Below are 23,110 nucleotides of genomic sequence, written 5' to 3'. Positions count from 1 at the left end.
ATGAAATATTTCTAAAGCACCATGTAATTATAAATCATCTTTAAAACCTTGAATAAATAACATGAATCTCTGTAAAGTGCAAGGAATAGTATAATAAAACCATTCTAGAAATATAGGATTAAAGCCATCTCTGAAATCATCTAGCTTTTTAAAATTTTGTTAATATTACCCTTAACTAACTGAATCTAAATAAACATTTTAAAATGTAAATTTCTTTTCAGTTACTTATTATTCCAATTCTATAATAAGTTGTTTAAAAATCCTGCTATGAAAAATTTGTTGTTTCTTATTTTTCTTTTTCCTTTTTCTATTTTTAAAAACAAGTTTGAAAATTCAAGCATTTTTTTCCTTTTAAAATACCTTTCTTGGATATCAGATTAATGGCTATAAACGTCTATATCCAACCCATTTTAAGTTGAAGGCAAATAGCTTGAGATCATTGTAAAGTAACATTTTCCTAGATTATATAATAAATTCCCCTCAATGACTTTTCCATTTATTGTAGCTAGTATTATTATAGACACACTTACTTTAATGACATTAGCAATAAGTATATTTAACAAGTTATACCAACCCAAATTTTCCTTTACACAAAAAGATGCTTTCTTGTTATTACAATTTTAACAAACAAGTTTTTAAAATCTACTCACTAAATGCGAACCATGTTTGTTTCAGTTGAAAGTACATGCTTATATCAGTCTGAATCCCGATGTGATATACAGTTAAGTGAGAATCTGGCTGTCCCTGAAGACTGCTGTATTCCCGGTAACAGTGCCATATTCCTTGAAAAGTAGAGAAAAGTAGACTAATATAAAATGTTATTTTCTGAACTATAAGCTATACACTTATAACACGTATCTACATGAAATTGATCAGCATGGTCATTTTTACAAAGGCAAGATTCATATTTCACATTAAATATTTTATGTGCATCTAATAGTCTAAATGTGCTATTGTATTCAATATAAATGTTTTCAGTATTTGTCTGGATGACTGTGGCAACATCTGGCTTTAAATGACCTTTTAACTAGAAACAACCTTAATGTCCATCAATAGCGACTGGTTAAAAAAATTATGGTATATTTGTACAGTAGAACACTGCATTTCCATATAAAGAGGAGAAAGTGTAGTGTTAGTGAATGATCACTAGATGTTTTGTTAAGTGGAAAAAAGAAAAGTGCAAGATGATATAAAAATATGCTATAATTCATATAAGAAGTAAGAACTATATATATTTTCTTATACACACATAAAGTATCTCTGGGAGGATACATAGAAATACAATATTTTTTGCTTCCAGGGCAGGAAACTTGGTGACTAAGGAATAGAATGAGAAGGAAATTTTTCACTGTATAAACTTTTTATCTTTTAACATATAATCTATTTAAAAAGCAAATTTTAAAAATTATTTAAGTTGAAAAAAGCCCTTGTGAAATCTTTTTGATGGTGAAGGAATGTCTTGATGGAACTATCTAAAAGCATATTCTTATCAAAGATTGTGTCCAGGCAAGGCAAACATGGACTTACTGTATTTTCCCCAAGACTCTGTGTTTCAAACTGTATATGACTTTTCACATGGTCTAGATAAAGTGGGAGTAAAAAACAGAGTTAAGAGGCCTATTTATTTTAATGACCCATGGGCCTGGATTAGGTCCGTTGGATATGTTCTAGCAATAATGAGGAAAATAGCTTTTAAAACCTCTAACTGTAAACTAACCAGTTTTTTTCCTAGATACAAGGTGAGAGGGTATGGCCCATGGAAAGACAAAAAACTAAATTAGAAAGGACAGTTGTTTCTCAAAGAAATATAAGATAAATCCCTTCCTTTTAGGCACTGCTTTCCCTGTGAATTTTAAAAAATTCCTTTAAAAATGCTTTATGGAATATTTGATACATACAAAATTATATGTAATGCAGATGTTGGTTTTAAAGCATACAGTAAAATAAACACATATGAATGCATCACCCATCTTAAGATTTTATCATGCTAATTTTGTTCTAATTACACAAAATAAAAATTTTTCTTCTACCTGAGATTTTCATCCTGTCATACCTACTGCCTCTCCCTGCCAAAGAACAATTATTCTGAATCCTGTGCTTATTATTCTCTTATTTTAGCAGAAAGATATGTTGAAATATCTCCTTAAGGGGTATTTATATCCCATATTTATTATTTGTTGATTTATTATTGATTCTTATAGTTCTCTGACTTTTGAGGCTATTTTTAGATGCATACATGTTTAGAATTAGTATATCTTTTTAGTAAATTGTATCCTTTATATCCCTAGCAATGCTTTTCATTCCAAAATCTATTTTGTCTGATATTATTATGGCTACTGCAGCTTTCTTTTGGTTAATGATTGCTAGTATATTTTTATCTATCCCTTCACTTTGAAACTTCCAGTTTCCTTATGTTTTGTGTAACTTATGTAAATAGCACAGCTCCAATTTATATATTTATATCTTAATCTGACCTGACAATCTCTGTATTCTAAATGATGAGCTTAATAAATTTATATTTAATGTATTGCTATATTTATTTTTCAACCTTCTTACTTTTTGCTTTTCCTGTTCCACTTTGTATCTGTACTTCTTTTCTTCCAATTCTTGTCCTTTAAAAATTGATCAGTTTTTGTTCATTTACTTATATTCTATTTTTCCCCTCTACTGGTTCAGAGATGTCTTCTCTGTTTTTAGAATAAATTACCCTTGAAAATTGACTATGTGTACTTACTAACCAAGTCTAAAGTCAACACAAGGAAATACAAGAAACTTAGATTACTCAATAATCACCCCAGGCTGATTATTCCTCTGTATTTTACTTATGTACAGTTAGACCTCAAAAAATTGGATATTATCATTATTTTATACAAAGGTTGTTAAGCTCTACCTATACATTTACCAATTCATTTTCTTTGCTCATCATTCTTTCATGCATCTCATATATTTTTGTGGAATCATTTTCCTTCTTGAAGTAGGCATTCCTTTAGTATATGTCTATTTGTAAACTCTGGTTTTTACTTATCTTAAAATATCTTTATGTTACTCTTATTCTTGAAAGATAGTTTCGCTGGGTGTACAGCTGTAGGTTGACTGTTATTTTTTCTTAGCTCTTTGAAGGTATTATTCTAGTTCTTTTGTTGCTGTCAAAAAGTCTGCTTCAGGGACTTCCCTGGTGGCACAGTGGTTAAGAATCCGCCTGCCAATGAAGGGGACACGGGTTTGATCCCTGGTCTGGGAAGATCCCACATGCCACGGAGCAACTAAGCCCATGCACCACAACTACTGAGCCTGCGCTCTAAAGCCCGCGAGCCACAACTACTGAGCCCACGTGCCACAACTACTGAAGCCTGCGCACCTAGAGCCCATGCATCAAAACAAGAGAAGCCACCGCAATGAGAAGCCTGCGCACTACAATAAAGAGTAGCCCGCGTTCGACGCAACTAGAGAAAGCCCACACACAGCAACGAAGATTCAATGCAGCCAAAAATAAAAATAAATAAAAAATTTTATAATTAAAAAAAAAAGTCTGCTTCAGCCTAATTGTTCCTTTGTATATGATCTGTCTTTTCTCTCCAGTTGTTTTAAAAATCTTTTGTCTTGGGCTTCCTTGGTGGCGCAGTGGTTAAGAATCTGCCTGCCAATGCAGGGGACACGGGTTCGAGCCCTGGTCTGGGAAGATCCCACATGCCACAGAGCAACTAAGCCCATGAGCCACAACTACTGAGCCTGCGCGTCTGGAGCCTGTGCTCCGCAACGGGAGAGGCCGCGACAGTAAGAGGCCCGCGCACCGCAATGAAGAGTGGCCCCCGCTCACCGCAACTGGAGAAAGACCTCGCACAGAAACGAAGACCCAACACAGCCAAAAAAAAAAAAATCTTTTGTCTTTGGTCTTCTGAAGTTTCACAACAATTTCTTTCTTTTACATCATTAATTTCTTGCTCTCTAATGGGTCATTCCGAACAGTATACAAGCATGTTGTTCTTTCTCACATCTTAAAGAATAAAACAAAAGATATTCTACTTTTGACACTCTTCCCCCAATCCACTGCCCAATTACTCCCCACTGCAATAAAACTCTCCCAAATAGCCATCTATATTGTCTATCTGCAGTTCCTCTCCTCCCATCCTCTTTCAATCCACTCTAACCAGACTTTTCTTTCTCATTATTCTACCAAAACTGCCCTCATCAGATTACCAATGATCTCATCACATTTCTAAATCCAAGGCCTAGTCTCAGTTTCTCAATTCTCATCTTTCTTGACCTATCAGCCCCATATGACATGGTTTATCACTCCCTCCGCTTTTGTTGTTGTTTGTTGTTGTTGCTACTTTTTAACTTGGCTTCTATAACATCACCTGCTTTTAGTTTTTTAAAAAACCTGTTTTTCCTCAGTTGTCTTTGCTGGTCCCTTCTCTTCTCCCTGACCTATTAATGTTGGAGGACCTCTGAGCTCAGTCTTTGGTCCACATCTCTATGTATACCTATTTTGGGGGGTAATCTCAGCCAGTCTCATGGCTCTAGTGCTCCTGACTCCTAACTATATTTCTTTAGGCTAACTCTCTCTTTCTAACTCCAGACTGTATATTCAACTGCCTACTTGACATCTCCACTTTAATGCCTAATAAACATCTCAAACTCAACATGTTCAAAATTATACTTCTGATCAATCCCCTTTCTAAACCAAAAGGTTTAGAACCTCGCTCCACTCAAACCTTCCCTATCTCAGTTGATGTCAACTCCATCTCTCCAGTTGCTTGGATTAAAACCTTAGAAGTTATTCTTGACTCCTCACACTCTCTTTTGAACTGCATTCAATCCATCAGGAAATTCGGTTGGTTCTACATTAAAAACCTATATGCCCATCCTTATTGCTACCACCTTGGTCTGAGCTTCCCTCATTTGGCACATGAATTACTGCAGTAACCTATTCACTGATCTCATTGCTTCTTCTCTTGCCTCACTATGGTCTCTTCTCAACACAGGGACTAAAGCTGTCATCATTTCATATCCCTTCTCTACTCAAAACCCTACCTTGCCTCCCCATTTCACTCAGAGTAAAAAGCAAGATCTTACAATAACCTGTAAGTCTCTGGCCCTCCATAAATTCTATGACCTCATCTCCTATTCTCCCCTTTACTCAGTACACTCATCCACACAAGCATTCTAGCCATTTCTTCAACACGCTCCCACCTTCAGGACTTTGCGCTAGCTGTACTCACTGTCTGGAACTTTTCCTTTATCTCCAGTGGCTAACGCCATTGCCTCCTTCAAGTGTTTTCTCAGACCTCTTCTCAAAAAGGCCTACCCTACTAATACTGCAATTTGCTCTCCTTGCCCTACCGTGATACTCTCAATCCCCCTTTATCTATTCTACTTTTTGTTTTTTTCATGGCAAGAATCACCTTCTAATAGATAATTTGCTTACGCTATAAGTATCAGGAGAGTTAGAACGTTTGTCTTTTTGTTTACTGTTCTTTCTCAAGAGCCTAGAATAGTGCCTGTTACACAGCAGCTGCTCAACTAATATTTGTTGACTGAACAAATAAAAGAAAGTACAACTAGATATGGGTGTCACTTTCCTTACTCTCCTTGGTATAATTAGAGTTTCCTGTATCTTTGAATTTATATCTTTCATCAGTTCTAGAAAATTCTCAGCCAATACCTTTCAAATATGTTGATATATTTTAGGCCCTTCTCAATCTATTCTCTATCTCTCTTAACCACACAATCATATTTTGTCCTCTTGTCACATTCTGCTGTATTCTGAGTAATTATTTCAGAGGTTCATCTTTCAGTTCATTAATTCTCTATTTTACTATTTAACTTATCAATTTAATTTTTAATCTAACACAGTATTGCTTTGTTTTGAAAAGTTCTATTTGGTTCATCTTCATGTATGCCTGGATATTTTTGATGATTTCTTTTTTTTTAAATTGTATTTTTAATTCTTAAACATTTTATACATGATTATCTCATGTTCTGTATCAATCCATATCTGAATTCTTGGAGGCCTCAATCTGATGTTTATAGTTTCTTTTGTTTTTTTTTTAATATAAATTTATTTATCTTATATATGTTTTTTGGCTGCGTTGGATTTATTTATCTTATATATGTTTTTTGGCTGCGTTGGGTCTTCATTGCTGTGCGCAGGCTTTCTCTAGTTGTGGTGAGCGGGGACTACTCTTCGTTGTGGTGCACGGGCTTCTCATTGCAGTGGCTTCTCTTGTTGCAGAGCATGGGCTCTAGGCGCACAGGCTTCAGTAGTTGTGGCTTGTGGGCTCTAGAGCACAGGCTTACTAGTTGTGGCGCACAGGCTTAGTTGCTCCGCAGCATGTGGGATCTTCCCAGACCAAGGCTCGAACCTGTGTCGTAGATTCTTAACCACTGCACCACCAGGGAAGCCCTCTTTTGTTTCTTGCAAAAGACCATTTCCTTGCATGTTTGGCAATCTTTGATTGCAACTGATAGTTTGTTCATTTTAATCTGTGGAAACCTGGTGATCTGAATTGAAGGTGCTTTTATCTAGAGGGGATTTATATTTGTTTCTGTTGGCAACAAAAGGGTACTACCAAACTGGGGTCACTTTATAAGTTTTCCAGGATCCCAGACCTACTCCAGGAGTTTCAGGTCTGACCCTCTACTCTTCTGCTGGCTCTAAGTGTCCTGATTGTAGCCCTGGTATGGTCCGCCCATAATTTCATATGTGCTTCCTGCTCAGTTCCCCACATTTTAGTTTGTGGGTTTAAAATGGTTTTCCTTTTGGGTAGATTTCCTTTACTTCTGGTAAGCTCATCAAAAAAATACATTACATAAAACAATACAATACTATTTTATGCCATTATTTCATAGCAAGAGGACCCTTCAGGTTATTAATTCCTCCATACTGGTGGATGTGAAAATCTCAGCAGTGTTTTCCAATTTATTTTTCCATTGTTTTCTCACTCCTGTCCTAGTGTTTGTTTGTTTGTTTTTAAAAGTATGTTCCCTGGGCTTCAAGTCCTCTTTCCTCAATAATATTCCTGCATAATAACAAAATAATAGATACCATTTACTGAACAATTACTATGTGTTAGACAGCTCTCTAAGTACTTTATATACATTATTTATTAACACTCACAGATTCCTATTATACAGTTGAGGAAACTATGAATTAGAGACACTATGTACTTGCAGAGAATCACACAATTAATATGTGATGATTCTAGAACTGTGCCTTTTACAAACTCCAAATACATATTTGTAACCATGGTGTTATATGGCCTCCCCTATATATCTCTTAATTTGTTCTAGTCAATGAGAATTGTTCACATGCTCAACCTCTAAGATGGCAAAGGAAAGGGGATATTTTGAGCTCCAAGGAGGAAAACAAAAAACGACTTTTAGACAAAAAGCTTTCTTGGGAGTTTCAGATTAGAGGACAGCAATTCTTGCATTCCTCTACCAGACTGACCCACCTCTTCACGGGCAGCTGCACAGGAGGAGCAGATAAGGAATAATACCTGGAAAGACGTGAACAATTGTCTAGAAACTTAATGAGGATAACGAGCAGGATAATAACAATACCCCAAGACATACTGAGTGTTTGCTGTATTCCAGGGACTGTTCTAAGATCTTTATATTCATTGTCTCATTTTACACTCACAGTCTTGTGAGATGGAGATACCATTATTGTGCTGATGTTATGGATAAGGAAACTGAGGCTTATAATCAATAAAATTTTCCAAAATCTCCCAGTTACATTATGGAGCTGGGATTGGAACCCAAGGTAGCTACAGATTTTGCGGATTCTGCTGGTTTCTAATACTGACATGTTTAAAGCTCTTCTTCTTTGAGTGACAAAAATAGGAAATTGTTATTTTTGGTATCTGTGACCATAAAATCTCATTGTCAATCTAAATGGTGTTGTAGCAGAAATCATTCTTTTGGATAGAAACCTCTCAAACATTCATATATTGGCCCATACATTTATTAGAAGACTGAGAAGAAGCTGCCATAAGTGCTATACTGTTCGTTAGGAGAGACTTTAATTCCTTTTTTAGTGTTTGCATTTTACCTGTACTGCATTTGGCAGGATTGAGTTAATAATTAGAGTTCAACCTTGAAATAAAGTAACTCTCCATCCAATGTGTGATTCAGAATACTTGCCTCTAGACGGTGATGCCTCATTATGGAGTACTGGCCAATTATTAAAATGTGTGACAGTACCTGGATTAAAAGTTCAAGTTGAAAGAGGAAAACAGATCAATCACACTTCTGCCTTCACAAAGGCAGACCTGGCCTTTGATCAGATAGAAAAGTTAAAGGGTTCAAAGAAATTGTCTGAAATATTTTTCATTAACTTAAAAGGGATTCTTTTCACCTCCTTCTTAATACCCATGAGGCATGAGACCAAAGGCTGGTAGAGAAAAAGAGTAGAACTTTCTGATAGCACTTTTTTTTTTCCAAGATAAAGAAGAAATAATAGAGACAATATATGCAAAATTAAATAATTTTTCTCAATTTAACAACTTTTGGAGGGGAATAATTAAACTCACTGCAAGGAAAATGCTTTCTGGTGATTGATAATGGGGACTGAAAAGAAAAAGATTATTTTGATATTTGGTGATTTTAAGAGGGTGATACCTACCATAAGCTATAATCCCAATCACACCAAAGGTGAAGAGCCAGAAGAGGAAGCCAGCCGTGAACCGCAGGAGTATCACAAACATCCAACTGAGGAGCATGGCAATAGTCAGGCCACTGGAGGAAAAAATGCACAGCAAACACAGTGGGCCAGTGTGCTAAACATAGCAGAATGAGCACAGCAAGACAACACTTTTTTCTATTCAAAATGATTCTTGATTATTTTACCTGGCTATAGAAACATTTATAATGTTAAAAAGTATAAATAATTTTTGCTGTTAAGATTTTCATGTGAAAGAGTAGGACCATCAGGGACTTTACACATGAATCAATTTTGTGCCTAGGTAAACTGAAGTTCAGTATCAATAGTTGTTCCAGGAAAAACCACAGTTCCTATCTGCCACAGTCCTATTTTTTTCCTTCACACTTACCCACCAAGTATAAAAAGCATGGATAAAGCATATCCATGAGGAAATTGTGCTGTTCTTGTTCTATCTACCTGGTGACTAATGAAAACCTTATGTAATGTAACACTCTAGCGGTAAGGGAACAATCTTAGGGCAGAAAGACAAGCAAAATAACTGCCCCACACAGTTCCTGAATCCATGATTTTGCAGTCATTATCATTCTTGTCTAATTATCTCTAATCGTTTGTGATGTCTAACCTCACTAGACATTTATTTCAGGTTCCCAGTGATCTGTGGGCCATTATTTGGAGCCGTGATAAGGCTCCTGTGTCTCCTGGGCCATGCAACTTTATCAACCAATCAACAGCATGAATATTTTCCTTCTGTTTTAATTTCTTACTGGGGTTTGATTGAGCTACTAGAGGTACTTCTTCACCCCCGCCATATATCCAGGTTAAAGTCATATTGGATTCTTCTAGGTAATTTCATCAAAGAGAACTCACTAAGATTGGAAATTTGGCTGATGCTTCTATTAAGAACTGACACCACTGGTGATATCTGCAAGTTTCCAAACAGACAGAGCCTGGCACATTTACTGAGTTTATTGTCTTCAAATATTATCTTTAAAAAGAAAATATTAATAATACTGTCACTGGATAGATGACAGCATGTACCAGAGTACCCCCTCAGCTCACAGTCTTGCAGAGCCTGTGCTTTTAACTTCAGAAGCCATTCCCTTTAAAAAATCACAGATACTTTAATGCTGAAATATTCAACATAGTTGAAGAATTATTCTGTGGCATAGTCCAAGGGGGTTATTAAAAAAGGTCGGGGTGGGGGAAGAAAAGAAATATAGCTCTTTAGTGTTCTGTGTTTTTAATTCCCACATAAAAATTCTAACTGAATAAACTAAGTCCCAGCATGTCAGTCTTTGGCTTTATATGTATAAAATAGATAAGAACAGAAGAGTTGAAAATAAAGGGAGGTTTAGTTTATGTTCTAGCAGTTCTAGGTGTTTAGTCCCTGGGTAGAGAGTATTTCAGTGTGTGTGTTGGGAGTCAGGAGGGCAGGAGAATCTATCATAATTTACACTTTTTTCAGGTAAGAGTGGGAAAGCCAAAACAAAGGAAAACCATAAAAATTATCTAGTGATATTTGGGTCTGACAATAGGGGCACCAGTTTCCTGTCAAGTATAGACTACAATCTCTGCTATGGAGATATATCCTGAACTACACACTGAAAATAATTACTGTAATTGTGTAAGACAAAGCATCAAAATGAGTAAAATCTGATAAAATTATCTAGTTTCATAGCTTCAAAAACTATTCACTAGTATTTTACACACAGTGCAATTTTGACTTTATTAAGCACCTTATAGTTAAATATATCTATCTTGTTCCCCTAGTATTTTTATAACTGTTCCACATTTTCTATGCATCTCTATGGTCCAAGAACCATACCAGGAGTTAGGAAAATAAAGATGAGTTAGACATAGTTACCATGGTAAAGAGTTCATAGTTTATCAGAGGGAAAGAGTCAGGTAAATAAAACACAAGACGGTGGTGCTATATGGAAGACAGGTATGTGTGTTTATATATAGGTATGTACACACGTACACACACACACACACACACACACACAATGACTATGAGGAACACAGAGGGGCAAGTAATTTACTATAGCTGGGGAAGTCAAGAAAGACATCATAGATGACACAAAAGCTGATTTTAAATAATGAGATGGGGTTGCCCAGGACACAAGGAAGGATATGCTAGGAAAGAGAACAGAATGTGCAAAAACATGGGGGTTTGACAGTCCAGGGACGGGCATGCTATTTGATGTGTTTAGAATATAGGGTTAATCCAGAAACATGGATGGAGATAAATCTGGGAAACTAAGTTGGGCCAGATTGTAAGGGGCTTTGTAAGTATCTCAAGAAGTTTTCACTTTATTCTTTGATCACCAGGGAATCATAGATGCTTTTAGGGTACTTAGGGTACAAGAAGGTGACACAAGAGCCAGATAGTAATGACAGCCTTAGGCATATCAAAACATGTACCTGCTCCAGAAGAGTGACTACATTTTCCTTTTGTTTCAGAAATGCAAATCTTATGTCTGGAAATTTAAAATCTCCTCCTCCCTTCAAATGTCTTTTTTCAGCTTCTCTTAAGTACAGTGACTTTGATGATAATGATAAGAAACATTATGTGGAAGGGCTGTGTTAAAAAATAAGAATGATCCTTTGGAGGTCAAGGGGAGGACAAATGAGTACCAGAGAAATAACACTGCATCCACTGTAACGTGTGATGAAAAGCAAACATACCACAGATATGGCCCCGCGTGACTTGAAGTATATGTTTATAAGAGGACTTTTACTAGTGATTTAATAAAATTAAATTTACATTCTTATAACTTTCTGCTACCAATGGGCAGATTTCCAAATATCTTTGCCTCATCTTCACTCTGTCTGAAAAAGAAAGTGGCAGGAACTGAAATCCAAGTCAACCTTTTATTCATGACTATGAATGGGGAATTTGAAGAAAGAAATTCTACAAAGATAAAATCAGAATGGGGCTGGAGAAGAAACACCTAAGCTTTCACTTACATGAGAATCCAATACCACGTTGTTGCATAGTCTTCAAACACTTTCACTCCAATTGCCCTTGCATCAAGGACTTTATTGATACCACTGAATTCAAAGAAGGAAAAAAAATCAATTATTTTTTGACTACCACTAAACAGAAATGTTCTTGTTATGATAAAAGGGATTTGGAAGCTGCAGTTCTAAGCATATTTTTAGAAACCATTTATCACTAGTGACTCATTTCCTAGCCACAACAATACATGAGGTGCCACTTTGGTAAACCTGCAAAGGTAGCCAGCTATAGCTGCACGCAGACGGAACATGGCTTCCAAGAGCGATAATCAGACCCCTCTCCAACACATGCAACACACCCTCAGTGTTGCAGGAGCCTCACTATAAGACATGAATTTAGATGGTAAGATCAGCTTTTAACTTATAAAATCCATAGAGCCAAGAATGAATATGATATTTAATTCCCCTTCTTAATCTTCTGACAGCTCTGTAGCAGGAAGGCACAAAGAGGCACATACAGAAAAGTGCACCAATCGTTAGCATCCAGTTTGATGAATTATCAAAGTGAACATACTTAGTAACTACAGCGTAGTCATTCCTTTCCCCCATGTGCCCCAATTACAACACCTCCCCCTTCCCCTAAAGTTAACCGTAATCCTGACTTTTGTGATAATAATTTCCTAGTTTTCTTTTTAGTTGTACCATTTATATATGCATCATAGGGTAATTTAATTTAGTTGTGCTTACTTCAAAATTTTTCATCAATGGAATTGTACTATTACTTTATGATTTCTTTCACATAGCTTTGTATTTGTGAAATTCATCCATGTTGCTATCATATTCTAAACACACAGGAACTGCACTGTTCTACTCGGACTGCTAAAATCTTTTGAGACAGAACAATAAATTTTTTACAATCCCTTTATTTTTTTACTTTAAATTCAACAACTAAGCTATGAAATGGTACTCTGTGTGTTTATATTTGTGCACATACAAGTCTGTGTGCACCCAGGGAATTGTATTTCCCAATAACGTGGAACACCATGATGTATACAGCCAAGGGAAACAGAAAATTCACTTCCCTGTAGTTAGTCCATAGAAATTCGACACTGTACTGACAGAGCAGCATCATGGTTGTTTCACCTTTCTTAAGGCCCCCTTCCCTTTAAAATATCTAGCAGTTTTATTACTTCAGTCATTTTTATAAAATGGTGCTTTAAAAAAGCATGGGTTTTTAAAATTATGCTTATTCAAAAGTAAATTATACTTAGGTCTTGTGATCTGTTTCCTGATGTCTCATTTCTATACCTGTTGATAATGAAAGACTTAACCATTTTGAAAAACATACTTGTTCTTTCAAATTCACTCTGCTTTCTCGTTTACTTGGCTTTCTTAATGAACACATACCGAGTTCTCTAATCCACAGTGACATGGATATTTCAGAATAATACATAATTCTTCCTCCATAACCCTTAACCTAATGGAAGTTTCAGTTTGGGGACAATAATGGGATGCATCAAAATTGAAAATGGGAGTGTAAACAACATACTTTGCAGCTGCTCTGAGTTCTACAGCATTTCTTGTCTTTCCACTTCCATCTTCAAACACTGTCTTATTTCCTACTGTTAAAGTGCCATTTTTAGTAGAAAAGTCAGGGAAACATCTCTGGAGATCTGTAAAAATAAATTAAAATTATGATAATCACTTTCCTCCTTCATGATGTCCTCCCTTTCTTAAGCCTTCTGTTATTTATAATCAAATTCTTACTAGACAATGTATAAATTGCTGAATATAGATAATTGCCCATTACTTGATAATCAGACTTTCTGATGATTCTAAGACTGACATGGAAAGCAAATACGATCATAATCTGAAGCTACATTTAAACTTGCTGATTATTTTATACATGGTATATTCATCAAGTAGCCATAAGAAGGACACACAGCACAGGTTTTATAAGAGTAATACTGATAACCTCTCGCTCATGGTAAACACATTTTAATAAAAAGGCTATATTTACTTGAATGATTGGATGAATTTATTTTGTTATTTTACAAAATTCTTAGATACTCCTTGAATGAAACCTTGAAAACCAGAGTTTAGTGAACACTTCCTTGGGAAATAAGAATCAGCTCAAATTTTAGGTTACTAAGACAATTGAATTTTTATTTACAAAGTCTGAATAATTTGTCTCTATTCCAGCTCATTTACAAGTTTTTTTTAAGAGGGGCTGGAAATGGGAATTCTAAAGCTATCAAAAATGGCCCACACTTTGAAAACTGGCATTTCTGAGAAGAGTTAATTTACCATTCAATCTTCTATGTGCTTATTTTTAATTATACAGAATCCTTGCCTCTTTACAAATCTTTATTACTAAAAATGTTTTAAAACCCCAATTTTAAATGAAGAGGGAGGAGCTATCAGAAATAGATAATTTTTATATTTTTTCTTACAAGAAGTATCACAGACTTGCATGGGTTCGTATGGAGTGTAAACCTGAAAATATGAAAGCAGCTGATATAGAGAAAGAAGAAATATGTCTTTGTAAAGCTTTTCCTGACTTTCCTGGCTTAAAATGGTCTGATCTACCTACCTTCATCTTCCGTAGCATTTACAATCGGGGTGACTGCTTCAGTGCCCTCTCTCTCTCCTGCTCTTCCCTGGCAAATCTGACATAGTAGCCTCTACCAGATGCTTCCATTCTCTCTCAATCCAAACCGTATTTCTGTCTCCACCTCTCCATGCAAATTAGCCTCCCAGTGATCCCAGTGACCTCCTAGTTGCCAAAAACCTCCAAATCTTTTTCAGTCTTCATCCTGCTTGAACCCATTACCTAGCACAGTGCTTGGTACATAGTGGAACTCAGTAAGTATCTGCTGTTGAATGAATTAACTTTCTGTTGAATGAGTCTTTGACATGGGAGACAACCCCTGCCTTTTAAAACTCTCTTCCCTTGGTTTACAGGCCCAGGTTCTCTCCTGCCTTCCCTTCTTCCTTTCTGTGTACTCTTTCTCTTTCTGCCCCTTCAACATGACTGTTTCCACGTACAGAACCCCCGAAACTTGTTCTACGTATTATATCTGGGCAATAACTCATCTAGTCCATTAGCTTTAATTACTAAATATGCTCATTATATGTTTGGAAAGTAGAGAAAATTTTATGAAAGAAGATACAAAACTGTACATAGTTTTACCACCCACAGTGAACTATATTAACCTTTTGGTGCATTTCCTCCAGTCTTTCTTCTATAAGAATTTTTTTTTTGAGAGTTATAATTATACAGTACATGAGAGGTTGTCCCTTGTTTTTTTCTTTTAATATTACTTATTTCCCTTTATAAAATCTTTAATGAGTGAATTTTATTAGCTGCATACTATTGTTTCAAGTACTATACTTAATCCTCTATTGGGGGGATACAAGTGATTTCAATATTTATCTTAATGTTTCCTTCACTAGACAGTGAAGGACTGTGCCTTATTCATTTTTGTATCCCCAATGTACATTTCATATTGTGTCATTTAACCAAACTATACTTATAAGGGCAGGATTATATGTTATACTTTTATACCTATTACATCTTCAGTGACTAATGATTCATTTTTACCGTTTTGCATAAAAATTTGTAACATTCTTCTTGACTACAGACACTTGTTGCCCAGGACTTCCTGGTTAAATGCAGTTGCTTGCCAGGTCTACATCTTTGCTGCAGGGTTTTAATGATCCAGAGAAGAGTGATGGGAGCATGTAAGACATTATGTTTGATGGTAGCTACTTCAATGGTAACTGACTTTCTACTCAAACTGATGACTGTTGTCTTTCTTCCATTTTAAAAGAAATATGTACTCATTGTGGAAAAACAGAGATATAGAAAAAAGAAGAAAGAAGAGAGAAAATGGCCATAGTTTTGCCACCTCCAAAACAATCACTTAATATTTTGGCATATTTCTTTCCAATCTTTTTCTTTGAATAGTTTTTTTTCATTGTTGTTTATTTTAATTTATACAGACTTGTCAGAATGCATATAGTATTTTTCATTTTATGTAACACTGTAACGTATACACAATACTTATGTAAAAATTATAAATATTTCATTTAATGAATACATCATAATTTATTTAAGCATTTCCTTGCTCTTGGATATTAGAGTATTTCCTTTTAATTTTCTTTGTCTTTTCTTTTTTGGGGGGGGTGCTTTTTGGAATAACACTGTGATGGGCATCTTTTTGTAAAGTTTTTTCTCTGTTGTTAGAATTATAGCCTTAAGAAAGGAAAATGAATGATTATTTCATTTTCTTCTAAACAGTTAAATAAAGTTTATAAATTTTAAAGAAATAAAATGTTGATGCATTCAGGAGACATACAAATACTTCAACTTTCAAATTATAAATACAAGTATATGCCCCACCCTCACTCCCCAGGCAATTTCTCAACAAACTTTTTGGCTGAATTCAGGGGTGGATGTGTTAGAGTGTGTCTGTGCTTATGTGTGTTCATAGAGCACCAAAGAATCAATCTGAATGGGCTTTTAAAAATCAATTTTCAAACTTTTTTGTGTGTGTTTAAGCAGCCAAACCTAAAACCTCACCAAGCTCCAGTGGAACATCCCCAGCTGGAGCCAGAAGAATGGGCTTTATTCTTCCTAATTAACTCTGGGACCCTGGGCCAGTCATAGGACCATTCCCGGCCTCAGTTTTGTCAACTGTGAAATAAGGGAATTGAATTAAATAACTTCTTGGTAGATTCTGTGTTTCTAAGGTAAAATAATAGCCACTTACAAGGTTTGCTTGGAAAAATCGCTGTTGGACAATCATCATCCAGTAAAACTTGTGTGAGAGTCTAAAATTGAAGGAAGGGTATGTTAACATTTTAAAGATGATGTGATGACAAGTTTTACTCTTAATATAAAAATTTTGTCATTTAAAAATTCAATTCCCTAATAATCTCCTTATCCCGAATTACACCCCTAATAAGAGTAATTGTAAGATTATCACACACACATACTTGTTTGACAAACACTCTTAAATATCCTAACTGTAATTCAATTGAATCAACAATAATAAAGTCAGACCTGCTGAAACCAAGGCATGTCTTTGAAGGTATGTATCTTCATCTTAGTTATATCCTTAGTCTCTAATCCTTTAATATTTTTCTGGAAAAATGGCATCTTCTCTAATTTAGAAGCCATTACTACTAATTAACACAATAAGGCTTTAGAAATCCCTTATAAATCTTAAATCTAGTGTTTGGGGACTTTTAAAATGAGTAATTATCAAACCACGTTTGGAAGTAAAGTTCTTATTATTAAGTAGCCATGGAGCTTTATCACCACATTAATGAAATGGTGACTGCAAATGACATTTAGCTCTTAGCTCTGGACAGCAAAAAATCCAAGAAGAGAATTTGCTGGTGTCAGGGAATAGTTGATGCTAACTTACCAGACCTAACAGTCTTGTATAACACCCCAAGTCTACAAAATGATATGGCATAAATTGTGTGTGTGTGTGTGTTTGTATGTACATGTGCATTTGTGTTTTAATGAAATGGTACCATTAGTAATCACGTCCAAGAAGATTTTGGAGCTTGATCCGTTACAAATGCTCATGTTACACTTGCGATTGAAAGAAGGTAAATTCTTTCTAGTTTTAAGCTTAAACACACATACCTTCGCAGGCTTAAGATGAGCAGACTTGCAGAACTGGCTGTAGTATGTCCAGTAGTTTCTGTCTTTTCTGTACCTAAATTGTATTTCCATGTAGGTTAAAAATCTTTCTGGGCACTTGGAGACACAGATCTGTGAAATAAAGAAACACAATGGTGGGAATTGAATTGAGTTGAACAAACCAAGGAATTATCTACAAGGTTAAACTTCTAAATTACCCACCACTATAAAAAAGCAAAGCACCATTTTCCATCTAAGAAACTTAAATCAATTCTCTAAACTTACTGTAAAAAATAAAATTTCATGTACTAGTATTCAACCTCTACTCCTTGCCCTTTGATGCTGATGTTCTGTTAAAACAATAAGATGCTGTACAATGACAAACTTACTTTTACCTTCTGATGTGACATAATTGTAGATCTACACGCAGCTGTGAAAAATAATAGATTCCACATACCTTTCACCCAGTTTTGGCCAACAGTAATAACTTGCATAACTATAGTACAATATCACAATCAGGAAACTGATATTGTTACAATCCACTAACCTTATTCAGTTTCCACCAGTTTTACATGCATTCATTTGTGTGTGTGTGTGTGTGCGCAGTTCTATGCAATTTTATAATTTGTAGATTTGTGTGACATCTTCCATAGGACAGTGATGAACTTTTAATATTTTTTTATGATTTTCTGAATTAGTAGATAAGAGCTTAATGCAAGATTAATTTTACCTGTGTAGTTTATACATTTTCAGGGTTAGAATCTTGCTTTCTTTTCTTTACGTGAATACAATGGTAATTTAAAACGCTCCAAACATTGATAACTTATGCCACTAATAACTATCAGTGCCAATGAATTCTCAGAACATAATTGGAGGTTTTATTACCATAAGAAACTAACAAAATTAGGGCTATTTGTGGCAATCAATCATTATTATTGTCTTTCAGCAGCACCAGTCAAACATGGGCAGAGAGGTCACTGATGCAATTATCTTACATTAATGAACTTTGGGGGCCTATTAATGCCAAACCAGATGGCCGTGCTAGTCCACAGAGCCACCGTGGAGTGACTGCAATCCAATTAGTAACTCCACAGAGAGAAAGAATCAGGGAAGATGCACTCTGTTGGCTTTGCTTTTGTTTGTAATAAAAAACCAAAGATCATAGGAAGCCATGAGAGTTGTAGTCAATCCTTGAACATTCCCTTCCTCCACCTTCAGTTCCTCATTACGAAAGCCTTCTCAGCTCTGACTTGCTCCATCTCCCTACTGTACTTTGGTAACTATTCTCACTGACCAGATTCTAACTCAACCCCCACTGGTAGTTAGGTAAAAACACGGCTGCTGAGGTGACATCTCTTTCCCCTTTTTGGGGTCATGTCTCTGCTACACGAGGACAATTGGTATCAACCCCACAGCTAAGGTAGTAGGTAGATAACTAAATGGGTACCTCAAATCTCACAGTTAATATTGTTTGGTAGCAGCAGCAGTCCAATTTCTTTTAGAAGTTTTGACAAGGTAAACAACCCATCTCCACATTCACACCTCCAGATGCATTTTCTCTTTCCCAGTCTCTCCTACACACATATGCACATACACACACAAGCGCACACACACATTCATACACCTCTAGAGGAAATATTGAAAGTGTCACAGGTATCTTTCTATGAAAACTGAAGAACTGTTTAGGGACATTCACAGCATCCAACATGCTCACATTTTTTGGAAGAAGACTGAGGTCATTGTCAATGCGAACATCAAAAGTTTACTCTGATCGGAGCTAAGCTGAAAAAACCATTAATGTATTAGGAACTACCTCACAGACATTTAGACTTTGGCAATTTACTTACATGATTCTGAAAGATAACTGAACTAGCCCCTTGTTGGATGCATTTAAATGGATTTATAAAAGTGAATACTGAATATACTAATGTTTTCATAGGCTTTCAATGATGGTAGGAGCTACTGAGTTGAGGCTATGATGATTTCTGTATTTATAAATACACACACACACAATGTATACTACACATATAAAAGTGCGGTGTATGCAACATATAAAAGAAAGTAATTTAAGTGGTAAAAAATGTTTTGATAATGAGAATCACATCAAATTTCATTCCAGACACAAATGAGCTGTTAAAAAACAATATAGCAAATGTTCTTTACTCTCCCTCTATCAGACCAATTTGTTCACTTCAAATAGGGTGCTGATTAGTAGCAATCAACATATAATTAGCCAAAAATGAAGGTCACATTGAGGTTGGGTATCCTAATTGATCAAGGTCTGTCCTTTAAATGCTTATGACACATGTCTGGACCATGCTGCATGAACAAAAAACATCATGCGTAAAAATATGGCTTGGATCAGTAGACACACTACTGCCTGGCAGACTGAAAGCAATCCTGCATTATTGGCAGCTAATATATATTCTGACTCAGTTCTGATTCTTTGTATAACCACAAAGGGGCATTCTGAATATAGTTCTTCATCATTATTTTTACATCTTCCATTCGTATAGGGTTAACACTCTAATATAAATTAGGATTTGGTGAGTGGAAGAGAGAGTTACACTGAAGGTTAAAACGCTACAATTTCCAATGAAGAAAGGATAATCTAGTAAATCTAGTAATTTATGTAATCTAGTAATTTATGAAATGTAATAAAAAGCATAACGTGCAAGGATTTTTTGTTTCATCACGGGAATGATAGATTTGTAGAGTGTAGTGGAAAATTTTCTAGACTGGGAATAGGAAGATATTCTCTCATTCATTCATTTACTCATTCACTCAACAAATATTTATTGATCACCTACTCTGAACCTGTTCTAGGCACTGGGGACACAGTAGTGAACAAAACAGATAAAAATCCCTAATTTCTAGTAGGAGAGATGGTTAACAACAAATAAACAAAATTGTTTGCTATGAGATGGTAGCAGGAGTTATGGAGAAAAATAAGGCTAGAAAGAAGGCCAGAGGATGAAAGGTACCAGGGTGGGATTCTAATTTTAAATAGGTAGTTAAGGGAGGCCTCAACAAAAGGTAATATTTGAGGAAGACTTGAAGAGGACTAGTGATCTAGTCATCTGGAGAAAGAGCAGGCTAGGCAGGGAGATCAGCAAAGTCTTGGGCTATGAAGTCCACGCTTTCCTAGATCCTTTGAAGACAACAGATGGTCAGTATGACCTGAGTGCAGTGAGCAGAGGGAGAGCCATAGCATATGTGGTCAGAGTCAGGCAAACAGTGAAGGACTTTGTCGGCCATTGTTAGGACTCTGGCTTTTAATATGAGTAACTTGGGAAGCTATTGAGGCGAGGGGGCTTGAGCAAAGGAGGGACATAATATGACTTACATTTAACAGGATCACACTGGCTGCTGGGCAGAAAAGAGAGTCTAAGGGGCTGGAGACAGGGCCAAGAAGAGACCAGTCAGGAGGTCATTGAACTAATCTAGCTGGTTCCTTGAAAAAAGGAGGAGATGGTGAAAAAAGGAGGAGTTTGGTCCTGGGTATATTTTGAATGGAGACCAGAGGAATTAGCTCACAGCTCAAACATGAGTGTGACAGAAAAGAGAGATCAAGGATGATTCGATGGTATTTACAGCTGTAATAGAAAAGACCGATGGGGGTGGGGAACAATTTTAAGGATAAAGTCAGAAACTAGGAATTGAGTTTGGACATGTTAAATTTGAGATGCTAACTAAATATCCCTGTAGAGACATGGCATAGGTGGTTGGATAGAAAGATCTGGAGTTCCGGGAGCAGACTGATCTGGATAGATAAATTAGGAAGCGCAGCATATAGATTGTGTTAAAACCACAAGACTAGGTGCGATCACCAAAAGGAGTAAACGTAGGTATTGAAGAGGACTAAGCTTGGTAGAGGAGGAAACTCCAGTGTTTAGAAGATGCTGGAAAGATGAAGAGAAACCATCAAAGAAGACTCATAGGGAGTAGCCAGAGAGTTGGGAGGAAACACAATGTTGTGCCCTAGAAGCCAAGTGAAGAAAGTATATTAAGGAAGAGGGATTGATTAAACAGTGCTGTTAGCTCAAGTAAATACGGATTGAAAATTGACCATTGGTTTAAATAGATGGAGATCAATGGTATCAATATCATTTGGAGAAAATGGAGTAGGAGTAAAAGCCTGAATGAAAATGAGAAGGGAGGATTTAGACCCATTGAATATAAACTATTCTTATGAGGAGTTTGGCAAAAAAAAGAGGCACAGAAGTATGAAGCAGTAACTGGAAGGGGATGTGGGATCAAGGAGAGAATTATTTAAGATGGAAGAAATAACAGCATGTTTGTCTACCGATGGGGATAACTTAGTAGAGAAGGAAAATGGTAATAAAAGAAAAAACCAGAAGATTTCTGGAGTTGTGTGCTGGACTTTGTGAGCAAGGATAAGATCTAATGCACGAGCGGATGGGCTGGCCTTGAGCGCACAGGCTGTTCCTCCACAGTAAGAGCAGGGAAGGCAGAGTAAATACATGAACACAGATGATGACAGGAAGGCAAGTGGAGGTCAGTGTGGCAGCTTGTAAAAGTTGTCTTCTGAATGCTGATACTTTCTCAGTGAAATAGGAAGCTAAGTCAGAGGCTGACATGGAGACTGGGAAGGAGGTCTTGGAGGTTTAAGGTGAGAGAAAAAGGTGTGAAATTGTTTTCTAGCAGAGTAGCTAGTGAATGGGCAAAGGGTCTCCTGTGTGATTTGGGGACAGCATTAAGGGCCCCCTTGAGGTTAGTGGTCCTTAATTTAATGGACTGTTGTGTGTGTTTTCTGCAAGAACACACAGCTGCCTGGGTTGAGGCATGGAGTAGGCAGAAAGCTGCATTTAGCCATGAATGATGTTTTGCCAGGGAAGTACAAGTAAATGAGAAGGGGCAAAAGAACTGAGGGTTTATATAAGGGAGTGATTTTTTTTTTAATTTTTTAATTTTATTGAAGTATAGTTGATTTACAATGTTGTGTTAGTTTCTGATGTACAGCGAAGTGGATCCAAGAGGAAGCAACTAAGTCAAAATCTTAGTAAGTTTTTGAGGTAGTTGTACTGCCAAATTCACGACCTAACCTGAAAAGGCCTTTGACTGTTAATATAATCTTTGAGGTTCTACACTCGCACAATAGGTAGAAAGCTTCAAAGCCACGCGGCCCCTAAGAGGGTATATTTCCAATGCTCAGCAATGGTGTGGTCTGAGGCTGACAGACAGGAAATAACCTTCCAGGTGGTTGAGCAAAGAATCATAGGATGTGATGGATAAGCAACTTCCTTCAGAGAACACGATCCAGGTGGAATAAAAGACTGTTCTCCAGTGCCATGCACTAAAGACCACTGTGCATTTAGACGTCCTCCCTTTCTGAATGGGAGCTTGTATTCTAATTTTCCTAGCCCTGTTCCCCATTGTGCATTTAGCGTCAACACCTGATGGAGAGACTATCCAAAATCCATAGATCCTAGACTATGGGTTAAAGATAGTACCACATGGGATTCTGGGCTGTCTCCCTTGGGAAGAAGGGTGTTCTGGAGGACAGAGGGATAGACTATGGAAGAAACAATGAAGTTTGTCCCTATTGTTTCATTTATTCATGGTACACAAGAGGCTGCTCAGCCCACAATTACATTGCTTTATTCCCTCCTTCTTGCATCTCGGTGTGAACAAGTAACACTAATGAGTCTATGGCGTATAAGTAGAAATGCACTGTGTGACCCTACTGACCCAAGGCTTTTAAGAACAGGGGTGCTCTGAGAAAACCATAGTTCCAAAAGAGTCATGTACCAAAATGTTCATTGCAGCTCTATTTACAATAGCCAGGACATGGAAGCAAC

General features: G+C 36.4%; 1 protein-coding gene across 4 annotated transcripts in view; it reads right to left on the bottom strand.

Annotated features, from left to right (window-relative positions):
• Positions 1-23,110, bottom strand: part of SLC44A5 (solute carrier family 44 member 5) — a 361,866-nt gene that overhangs the window by 36,768 nt on the left and 301,988 nt on the right. For all 4 annotated transcript variants that reach the window (XM_082419856.1, XM_082419857.1, XM_082419855.1 and 1 more), the window contains 6 exons: positions 17,292-17,420; positions 16,405-16,465; positions 13,179-13,302; positions 11,639-11,722; positions 8,630-8,742; positions 651-782 (listed from right to left, as the gene is read on the bottom strand). In XM_082419856.1, the coding sequence (XP_082275982.1) occupies positions 651-782; positions 8,630-8,742; positions 11,639-11,722; positions 13,179-13,302; positions 16,405-16,465; positions 17,292-17,420 (643 nt within the window). The remainder of the gene's footprint in view (positions 1-650; positions 783-8,629; positions 8,743-11,638; positions 11,723-13,178; positions 13,303-16,404; positions 16,466-17,291; positions 17,421-23,110) is intronic.

Source organism: Balaenoptera physalus, assembly GCF_965194825.1.
Source record: "Balaenoptera physalus genome assembly, chromosome: 1".
Classification (NCBI taxonomy): domain Eukaryota; kingdom Metazoa; phylum Chordata; class Mammalia; order Artiodactyla; family Balaenopteridae; genus Balaenoptera; species Balaenoptera physalus.
This window is presented reverse-complemented; position numbering and strand designations above follow the sequence as displayed.